This window comes from Seriola lalandi, unplaced genomic scaffold (genome assembly GCF_002814215.2).
Source record: "Seriola lalandi dorsalis isolate HSWRI2012SDOR001 ecotype SW California unplaced genomic scaffold, Sedor1 jcf7180002054885, whole genome shotgun sequence".
Lineage (NCBI taxonomy): Eukaryota > Metazoa > Chordata > Actinopteri > Carangiformes > Carangidae > Seriola > Seriola lalandi.
In genome coordinates, this window is record NW_019525437.1 from 335,320 (window position 1) to 346,808 (window position 11,489).

The window sequence follows — 11,489 nt, forward strand, 5'->3', positions numbered from 1 at the left end:
ACGGGCTGCACGGTGGTGCAGCGGTTAGCGCTGTCGCCTCACAGCAAGAAGGTTCTGGGTTCCAGTCCTGGCTTGGCCGTGGGATCTTTCTGTGTGGAGTTTGCATGTTCTCCCTGTGCCAGTGTGGGTTCTCTCCGGGTACTCCGGCTTCCTCCCACAGTCCAAAGACATGCAAATGGGGACTAGGCTAATGGGATACTCTAAATTGACCATAGGTGTGGCTGTGAGTGTGATTGGTTTTCTGTCTCTATGTGTTTGCCCTGCAATGGACTGGCAACCTGTCCAAGGGTGTACCCCACCTCTCGCCCGAAAAGATGCTGGGATAGGCTCCAGCCCCCCCGCGACCCTACTAGAGGATAAGCAGTAGAAAATGGATGGATGGACTATGTACACAAATTTGGGCTTTGATTTGACCATTGATGTAGATGCCTCACCTTTCACATTTAACTATTTAACTGTAGTATTCAGACCACTGGAAGTTCTGTGCTCAGCAGAAAAACAACATCATGGGTAGTATGCTCAGCTTATCAGTTTTAATGACCATGTTTATGTTATGTTAGATCCAAATGCACTGTGACAGTCATCAGTCTTGTGTAAAAGCTTTGTCTAACCTTAAATGATCCCTCTGGTTTATCACAACATATTTTTTTCAAAGTTTTATGGAAAAAAAATATTGGTGGTAATAACTTTATAGCTAACAATGTAAGTGCTTAGTTTTTGCTAAAAATACACTCCACATTACTGATGAGATTGATAACACTATTCTTACCTTGTTCTTGGAAAGGACTTTAATGTGAAAATGTGTATTTCCCGAAATGTCGAACTGTTCCTTTAACTTTACCAATTGTTTTCACTGTTTAAAAATATATATGTTTTCCTATGATTAGGACCAGATAGTATGTTTCCAAACTTTGAAAGAAAGTTGTTGGACAGATGTGGAGGAATATAAAAGTCACAGATTATGGATAGGATTGGCAACCATAAAGTTATTTGGAAAAAAATATATATATACATAAAACAGAAAATAAGTATTTAAAGAAATAATGTGGAAAGTATATTTTACTGTCCCTTATTGTCTGTGTGGAGGTAAGCACAAAAAAAAAGCTTCTCCTACATGGATCAATTTGTTCCGTCATGTGTTATTTTCCACGCCTCTTCATGATATGTCCATTCCAGACTCTCTTACTGTGTCATCCCTCTGGCAGCTCCTGGAGGCCGGTGCTAACAGCAGTGTGCAGAGAAAGAGGAGACAGAGCCAGGACTTCCTGCAGCCCTACATCACTGCCAAACTGGAGGTTCTGCCTGAGATCTTCACTCTGGGTGATGAGAAGAAATACAATGGCTACTACAACAAACCCCTCCCTGGCCAGCAGCATTATCGCTGCTTTGTCCTGGCTGACCTGATGGACGACGAAGCTGTGAGTGACCTCTATGTATTTACAAGGATATGAGCATATGTAATACCTTTAATACACTTTAGAGCTGCAACCATTCCCCGCTAATGGTGTATGCATGTGTATAGTCCTTAAGATTCTTTGAGCAGAGGATGGTATGTCTTTGGCCAGTTGGTAGGCAGTCACAAGGCCTAGATGGTTTGTAGTTCTATCACTATAAACTGTATATTTATTAATCTCTTTATTAATCACATAAACTATCATTATTATCATTAATCATCAATCATCTTTTGTGTGTTTCTAGAAAATACCCATTAAACATTCAACATTGCAGTAGGTGCTGATCAGACCCATATAATGTTAAGGAGGAATTTTGGACCATTCTTCCTTATAGAATAGTCCATTGCCCTTCTTACGCCATAGATAGTGCTGCATGTTTTTCCTAAAATCTTCAAACTTAGTTTCATCAGTCCACTAAAATTCATTGTTATAATATAATAAGAAATATTCTCATGACAGTTCATTAGCAGCCATGTGGGCAATAAGAACTGATGCAGAGAGCTGACCAAAATCTCTTACCTACCAGAGATTCATCTGCTCAGCCTGCAGTCAGATGATTTAAGGAATGCATAAAGTGTTGTGAATAGTGCTGTCAACGGTTTCAAAATCTTGCTTAATTCATACAACATCTTTACAACAGTACCTGTTTATCCACATGCTGATAGAGGGATGCAGGGAGTACTAAGGGGTTTTTGTTATTTTCTCCATTATATTGTTATTGTGCACTTGATCAATGGTATCATACCAATTATTTTAAGTCACATACTCCAACATTTTGATTACAGCTAGCTGCAATGTGAAAGAGAAGCAAAATTGATCATTAGACTGGATTAAGCTTACAATTACAGTCTGCCATGTATGCAGCAGTGCAATGTCAGTAAAGCTGTGCTTGACTCCTTTTGCCATTTAATGAATCATAAAATTACACTAAAGGATGACAGAATGGCTGTCCACTGTATGAGGATGGGTTTTCATAAAACTATGTAAAAACTTGATTTCTACTCTGTGGGTCACATTCTTGCAGCTTCAGTGTGAGTTTTTTGTGAAAAGCAATGTTTTTCCTCCCTTCTATCTGTGAAACAAAAGAGTCCCAGGCTCTCAATGATACAAGTCATGTCCATGAGTCATCTGCAGGTGTATCTCTCAGGAAGTGAAGCCATTTTTTCCGTGGAGCATCAGGGCAGTTTATCTGGTCCATTAAGACACAAGCTACTGAAAACCCCATACAGGGCTCTTCTTTAAGGGTTAGGTTGACGGGGTTAGGATTGCTTTCCTAACCTTTTCCTTTGAGAGCTTATCTAATAAGCCAAGTGTGTTAGCAATTATATAACCAACTTTTTAATAAACACATTAATCCCAGTAATGTACTTTCCACAGCTGTGCCTTCTTGAACATCGCAAAAACATTATCTGACCAGTTTCAGTTTAATATTTAAATTGATAAAGATAAAACATGATGATGATGATGATGATGATGCAAATTTGTGATGCTGACTTCCAGCGTAGCAGTCAGTGGAATAAGACACACATTGAGGGAGCTCCTGCAGAATTAGCCCACCTTAAAGGTTTTCGGCACCTTTTCATCAGCACTGTTTTGGCACAATCAACGTAAGTTGATTGTTGGGCGATTTACTGCATACACTGCATCTGCGGTTAGCGCAACATGGTCATGCTAAGGATAATAGGGTCTCAGAGAGACTTACCTAGCTAGGAAACTTCCTTCATGTTGGTAGAGGCTACAATAAGTGAGGCTTCTCTCCTCATTACTCAGAGAGATTGCACAAATCTTCAAAACCGAGTTGAAAACTGCTTTGGGGGATGACTTATTATTGTTGGGACTCATCATTCAAGAGACCAGATGTGGGTGAGATGCTCCACTGGACAAAGGAACTCACAGGTTCCTCACCGTTCACACCTGGGGACGACCCTTCCCCCCACAGACCTTACTGGCCAGCCAGTGTGGGTCAGCGTGTGACATGTAACCCCCAAGGGTGTCACCAAACAAAACCAGTCCTCTGGCCCTCTTCTCTCTCTCTTCTCTCTCTCTTCTCTCTCTAATATTTTCTTAATTTATGATAGCCAATGCCCAACACAATGGTGCCCATGTGTGAGGCAGAGCACTGCACCAACACTGAGAAACTCATCACCGACCTACACCTAGATGACCAATTAATCCTGTGGATAATGGACTTTCTTACCAACAGGTCACAGAGAGTGCTGGTCAGCAACACCTTCTCAAACCTCTTACACATCTCAACTGGCTCCTCACTCAGGCTGTGTCCTTTCACCTCTGCTCTTCATCCTCTACACTGATGACTAGGGCTGGGCGGAAAAAATTGATTCTCTGATTAAAATCGATCTTCATTTGAATAATCTGATATCGATTCATAAAACCTGAGATCGATCTTTTAATATTTGTCTTCTCTTCTCTCTACTGTGGATGTTTGAGTCTGTCACAATGAGATCTGGTCAGGTGAGCATAGGTGTAGTGCTGCTGGAGCTGCCAGAGCCACCAGAACAATGCTCCACCACTTTTTTTCTTAGAGTGATGAAATAAAATATCCAGAGTTCTTAGAATCCATAATATCCGGTCATCACTAAAGTGTTCATATGTAGAGAGCTGATAAAAACAGTCAAAGTTGTCATATTGACATTTAAAGTGTATTGATTGATTCCCATAAGTCAATCATGCATCAAGTAACATGCAAAAAAAATATTCCACCATAAAAGTGTCCGTTAGCTGCTGATAGCCTCTGAGCTGCTCAGTGAATTAAATGGTTAATTAGTGAACACGAAAAGACAGAAAACATCCTTTAATTCATCATTCACTCTTCTGACAGTTTCTTTATCTGTGATGCATTTAAGCAGAAACATGACAAAGTTGGTCATAGGGGTTGCACCAACAGGAACTTGTAGCTATCCACCATCTCCACCATCCACCATCTCCACCCTTTTAATGACAACAGGGGTAGGGGGTCTCCTTCTGTGTTTGAAGTCCACCACCAACTCCTTGGTTTTCCCAATGTTGAGCTGCAGGTGTTTTCTGTCACACCATCCAACAGAGCTCTCCACTAGGTCTCTGTACTCGTTCTCCTTATTGTCTGTGATACAGCCGATGATGGAAGAGTCGTATGAGAACTTCTGCAGATGGCATGTTCCCAAGTCTGAGGTGTAGATGGTAAATAGAAATGGTGACAGGACATTACCCTGGGGTGTGCCAGTGTTGCTAACCACCACATCTGACAAGCAGCCTCATAGCCTGACATATGTGAGGTGGTCTGTGATCCATGTCACAAGGTCCTGCTCCACCAGTATCACAGAGAGCTTGAGAGTCGCTGAACAGTGTCAAACGCACTGGAGAAGTTGATACCAATGTCAGCCTGGTATGCAGACTGAAGTGGATCGAGGCGGTCACGAACCAGGGGCGTGAGGTGTTGGGGGACCAGTTTCTCAAAGGTGACATGACGTGTGACGTTAAAGCCACAGGTCTGAACTCTCTGTGTCAGTGGAAAGTAGCAGGATTGAGTATCATTGAGTATCATTTTTTCGTGGAATTTCCCTAAACCGGGCATGCCAGGTTATAGTAGTGGTGCCATATACGTTTACCATTCAATGTGTTTGTAATGCATAGTATATTTTAGTGAAAATTTACTACACTACTTTGTTGAAATTGTCTAGGGTGCCCTTGTGCCCTTTTTGACACACCCAAGCCCAACACCCATATCAAATATTGACATATCAGACTTTTGATGTATGTGCAGTTTTGTAAGTTTTTGAGCACTCCTAGCATCTCAAAAACATTCTCAGTAATTAGGGGGTTCTGTAGAGCCAACATGCCCAATTGCAATATCAAATCAAACTACTCACTACTACAAACGTATGCAAAGTTTTTTGTGAGTTAACATGCATCCTAAAGACCTCAAAAGCGTGTTCATAAAATGAAAATTTCGAAAGATTTGAAAAATAAGCATTATGTCCTTTATGATAGGACCAATTATCTCAATGAAGGGACCATTCTGGCCCTGGCACCCTTGGCGCTCGGGCCCTAATAAATAATAAATGTTCCCTTTAGATACAATGAAAAACTAACAATTCTTACCTGGGCTTTAATCCACACTGACAAAATAAAAGTGGCTGAGAGGTCCTCATATCTTATATCACTGTTTACATTTCAATTCAATTCAATTCAATTCAATTCAATGTCCTTATTGTCATTTCACACTGTACAACAAAATTACATGTCTCCAGTGGTACATGAAGTAATACACAGAGTAAACATAAGTACATATAGTGGCGAAACTAAGGTAGACACTAATGAGTGTCGAAACACACTAAACTGTATAATAGCATGTGTTCATGAGTGTTAATTTGCCACAAAATAAAAAGAAATGTGTATTTGTGTATTTAAGCAAAAATAATACAAACAAGACTAGGTCAAAACCTAGTATATAGCTTTCTGTCTAGTGTCAGCTGGTTTCAGCCCTTTCTCTATTTGATTCTCTCATACACTTTATGCTCACATACAGCATTTTAATACAGCTGAATTTCCAATAAAGCTTGTTCTCATTTAAATTTTTGTGTCTGTTGTCCAACAACAGAACAAGTATGAAATAGTGAGTGAAATGCAGCAACCCAGCACTAACCTCCAAGCCATTTCCAAGCTGCTGCTTTGCACTGCTAAAATCCTAATTTTATAACCACAATGTGATCTGACAAAATCACTATACACATACAGATAATGGCTGAACTGTGATTTCAACAATATTAACTTGTAAAAATGTGCAAAAGGGATCTGAAAAGTTAGTAAATCTAGCAACAAAGGTGCTAAATTGGCACTGCTGCTTACTGCTTCTTCCCCCTAAATTGTTTTGAAAGCACAACAACCACACGAGAAACTCCAACACTCAGCTGGCCGACCATTGGTGTAACTTGATCTGCTGTTGCAGTACACCCAAAAATTCTCAGACATATTGAGTTTGCTATTCACAAGAAACACCTGCTGATGCTATCCATGAATTGCAAAAAAGATGAAAAAAAGCTTTAAGAAGAATTGTTTTTTGCATAAAGCTGGAAAGGGTTACAAAGTCATCTCAAAGATGGTAGAATGTGGACTCCCAACAGTCCAACTATGATATTTAAGGCTGAAGCCATCTTTCATGTGAGACACAAAAATAATATGCAGTGATGCTGGACTAACCCACTTCCTACAAATTGCTTTGTGTTTCCAGATTCTATTGATATAAACCATAAATAATTCTTTTTGAAAACTAAATTAGTGATAATGGACAGCTGTAGCAAGTGTCATTCCTGCATACCAAGTGATGTCACTCTCATGGCGAATGACTTGGGAAAGTTGATATTTATGATGGTAGGATGATGAGTGTGAGAGCACCCAGGGAGAGTGATAGTATGGATCTTCCACAAGAAAAGTATGGATGTTTTATTTACCACATGCTTACTGGATCACATTTTCTGCACTGCTCTAATCTAGAAGCTCTTGTCTTCTCATGTTTACATTCGAAGCAGCAGGATGGGTATGAAATAAATTTCCCATATCTGTTTCATAACCAGTTTTTCAGTATTATAAATTAACTTTCAAATATGGCAACCGTTATATTTGGAAATGGGGAAGTTACAGTTGGATTAAAGCAATTCTTATTATTCAGAAGGATACTGAATCCTATCCATCCAAATTTCCAGTATTAGATATATGTATATATAATCATGGCATCTCAAAATGCTAAGTGTTTCTACTCTTCAGGTAAATAATACTTATTTTCACTGACAAGAACATTTATATAATTTATTCTACATTGCTGTTGGAAATCAATAAACAACACAGTAATCGAGACATTCATGTCCACATCACCTACCAAACTTAAAACTGCTTTCAAAGAACTAAATTAGCTGGATGAGAACTGGATGACACAGGATTATTTTAACTCAACAGCATGTCAACCTAAAGTAGGTAATCCATGTTTGAATAGGGCCTTTATCAAAGATGTTCTCTTGTGTATAAACTCAGTGACTGACCTGGCACTGGAACATCTTCTGGTCATTTGCAGCACACAACTTTTGCGGCTAGCCCGTTCTCCGAGCCCATCATGGTGAAGCTCCACCATGGGATGACCCGACAAACTGAGGACCCAGAGATGCTGTGGGTGATGGGTCCAGTCCTGGCTGTCATTCTCATCATCGTCATAGTCATTGCTATTCTACTCTTCAAGAGGTGAGTATGACAAAACAGTAGGCATGTGTTATGATATAAACTCGTGATATATGGGGTGAAGCTTTTTAAAGCCACCATTTTTGCAAACAGGTATGTTTGAACATTTTCATGCAGAGTTGATCCTTGGAACTCTGGATATAAGATAATTGAAAAATAGCAACACACCCTCTTTTTCTATTTCCCAGTTAAATGTGACATGTATACTTAAGTTGAAATTAATCAGAAGACTATATTAGAAAATTTTCAGGTTGCAGGAAAAAACTGAACACCCTTTTCGCATGTTTACTGATAAACATGTAATCAATAATTGATTTACAGTTATTGTGCCACTTTTTCTACAACAGCACATCTTCCTGTTGTATTTTGGGTTGTCTAACTTTTCCTCTCATTTCAGATTTCCACTTCCTGCCATTGTGTGTTTCCCGCTACTGTGATTGTTGACCCCTGCCCCTAATGTGTTGCACCTGTGTCCAATTGTCTTCCCCCTCCTAGTGTATTTAGTCTGCATGCTTCCTGTCTTCTGTGCCAGTTCATCTTCGTTCTTTGTAGCAAACGTACAAGTATTCTTTCTGTATAGTCTAATGTGTGTATGACCTGTTTTCTGACTGACCCAGCTTTTTGCCTCAGCCCTTGGATTTGTTTGCCTTCTTTGACTGACCTCCTATGTACTGACCTGGTTTCCATTAAAGACCCTGCCTGGGATTGCTGCTCTGAGTCGTGCATTTTTGAGTCCTTATCCAGTGTTTGTGACAGCACAAACTGGCCACAATGGACTCAGCCATTTCTTCCGCCATTTGGGTTGCAATCCGTTCTCAAGGCCGCCAACTCAAAAAACATGAGGAGCAGCTTCCCTTTGTATTCCATGGTGTGCATGAGCTCAACGCTTACCATAAGGGCATCCAGTCCTCCATCTCAGACCAAGTCAGTTACCTGAATAAACAAATGCAACAGCTGTTGAGTCAGTTTGACTCATTGACTTTGCCAGCTCTGCATCAGGTGGCTTCTGCTCCTGCGATGGTGGAAATTTAACGTTTTTCTGGAGACTCTGAAAACTGTTGGACTGTGGGCTCCAGTTTGAGATGCAGGTGGCAGCCTTTCCCATGGAACGAGCCAAGGTAGCCTGTATTATTTCTCATCTCACTTGTCGGGCTGAGGGTTGGGCCACGCCAGAGTGGGCACACAACTCCGTAGATCAGGCCGTAGATCACCCTGCTAACCGGGACTCCTCCATCTTTCTAGCCATCAAGATTGACAGTTGACTGATGTAGAGAGAGAAAGACAGATCCAGGTATGCCACTTCCTTGTCTCACCAGAGGTCTCCTGTTGCACTCCCATACTCCTTGATGGAGCCTTTGAAGTTGGGTCAAGCTCATCTCTCTCTAGAGGAGTGACATCGCCATCTTCAGGAGGGACAGTGTATCTACCGTGAACATGGGACGATCACCACTGTAGAAGAGGGCATTGGTGAGCCAAACGACCTCTTCTGCCCTCTTATCTCACCCCCTGACTCAGCTTCAGCTAATCACCCTGTCTTCATACTCCATCATTAGTTGATTCTGGTGCTGACGAGAGCTTTATGGATTGGAAACTAGCTAAAATAATAAGTAAATGAATAATTATAAATAAATAATTAAAGCTCCCAGTGTTTTCCATACCCAAGACCCTTGAGGCTAACGCTCCTGATGGAAGGCTGCTCTGCAGAGTTATTCATTGCATTCAACCTGTCAAGATTGTCATGGTTCATGGACACTCCAAAGAACTTTTCTCACAGCTCACCTCTCCTTCCACTCATTCTGGGTCTCCTGTGGCTCGTCCAGCACAATCCCAGCATCAACTTGGCCACTGGAGAGGTAACAGGCTGGGGAAAAAATTGTTCTCTTATCTGTTTGCCTTCTTTCTGTTCCCCGAGTTCCAGTTCAGAGTAGTCTACGTGGGTTGATCCAGATCCTCTTTAATAGTCTCTTCCGGATCCTTCCTTGGGCCCTACATCTCTCATCTTCAATGATATTGCCATTAAAAACAAATATTTCTATGGTATTATTATGTGGGGGTAGGGCCCCAGCAGTCCCCCAAAAACAACAAACTCCATCTATGCAGCTTCTTGTCCAGGAAACTGTCCAAAGCCAAACATAACTATGATGTGGGTAACCGTCACTGGACTTCCACCTTCTGAGGGTAACATCACTGTTGGGACTCAATCATTCAATTGACCAAATGTTTCTTTGCTCCACTGGACAAAGGAACTCACACTCCGCAGATCGCTGCACTGAGTACTGACAGTAAGTATGCTCAGGGTACCCTACACTCTTGCAGATGGACACAATGGGTTTGTCAGCAGCAGCAGCAGTAAACTAAATTCTGAATCGAATCAGACACTACTGTCAAATTCTGCAGGTAGGTAGGTAACTCCTTAGCCATACTTTACAGGTAAGATTAGTAACAACGTTAGTTAGGACATTGCATATACTGTACATGGCACATTCACCCAGACACCCCAAATCTTGTCATTCTAGGTGCCACCCTCTATATCTCACCTTAACAAACTAACATCACTGACTTTCCATTCCTCACTAACAACATGAATAACTAGGAAACATGTTAGTTGTTTTACATGATTTCATCATTGTGGTTATTATCTGCATTCTGCTTTGTAACCTGATTGTTCTTGCCCAGCCAAGATAGATAGTGTTGACAAATGCCTGGATGTTACCCCTTGAGTGAACTGACAAATGAACTATACATTATGCTCTCAGGATGACACGTCAGGTGGCATCCTGACAACAAAGGGGGGACTGTTGGGACTCAATCATGCAATAGACCAAATGTTTCTTTGCTCCACTGGACAAAGGAACTCACACTCCACAGTTCCTCACCGTTCACACCTGGGGATGACCCTTCCCCCCACGGACCCCACTGGCCAGCCAGTGTGGGTAAGAGTGTGACATGTGACCCCCAAGGGTGTCACCAAACAAAACCAGTCCTCTAGACTTCTTCTCTCTCTCTTCCCTTCTTGGCTTGCTCTGGAGAGCAGCTACAGCTCTCTCCTCTCGGTTCTACACACGGTACGACACAAGGCTAGCTGATTTTCCAAGCAACAGGAGTCGTAGCAGAGTTAGCATGGAACAGCTAAACTCTGTGAGGAGAACAAAGGAGATAACACCAAGCAACACAGCCAGACAGGACTTTACTCCACCAGGAAACCTCCCAACTCACTGGACTTTACACCAACACTGGAAAGGACCTCTTTGCTTGTTCCAAGGACTGGGTAACGTTAACTGACTGGGCCTAACCTTTCCCAGCACAGCATAGCACAGCAGAGCTAAGCAGCAGAAGTCTTAACTTTGTTAATGTACTTGTTGATTGATGTCTTGTTGTTGTAATGTTTGCTTAGTTGGTGGTCAGTCGTACAGTTAATCGAGTACTCGTATGTTCATACACATAGCAGTACGTCTCAGTTCTAGAACCTGCATGAAGCTAACCTCCTCCCTCTAACCTGGTACCTTTAGATTACATAAGCTAGGCTAACAAAAAATTAGTTTCTTTGTTTACCGCCATCTTGTGTAGTCTTCTTTGTTCAGGTCATCTGGTCACAGTGACCACTTCAAGTCGGCCATCTTGCATTTGTCTGTGTCTCCACAGACACACACACATACACACACACACACACACACACACACACACACACACACACACACACACCTGTATATACTAGATTAGACATTGTATTTTACTCTGCTCCATTGTAAATAAATGCCTTTTAAGTATAACTACTGGTGTGTTTAATGTTGCACAAGCGTGAATATTGCC

General features: G+C 41.4%; 1 protein-coding gene across 1 annotated transcript in view; it reads left to right on the forward strand.

The window, feature by feature from the left end:
* LOC111671676 (receptor-type tyrosine-protein phosphatase F-like) overlaps positions 1-11,489 on the forward strand; it is an 82,583-nt gene that overhangs the window by 23,610 nt on the left and 47,484 nt on the right. The window contains exons 6-7 of the mRNA XM_087179974.1: positions 1,206-1,418; positions 7,519-7,682. Coding sequence (XP_087036100.1) covers positions 1,206-1,418; positions 7,519-7,682 — 377 coding nt within the window. The remainder of the gene's footprint in view (positions 1-1,205; positions 1,419-7,518; positions 7,683-11,489) is intronic.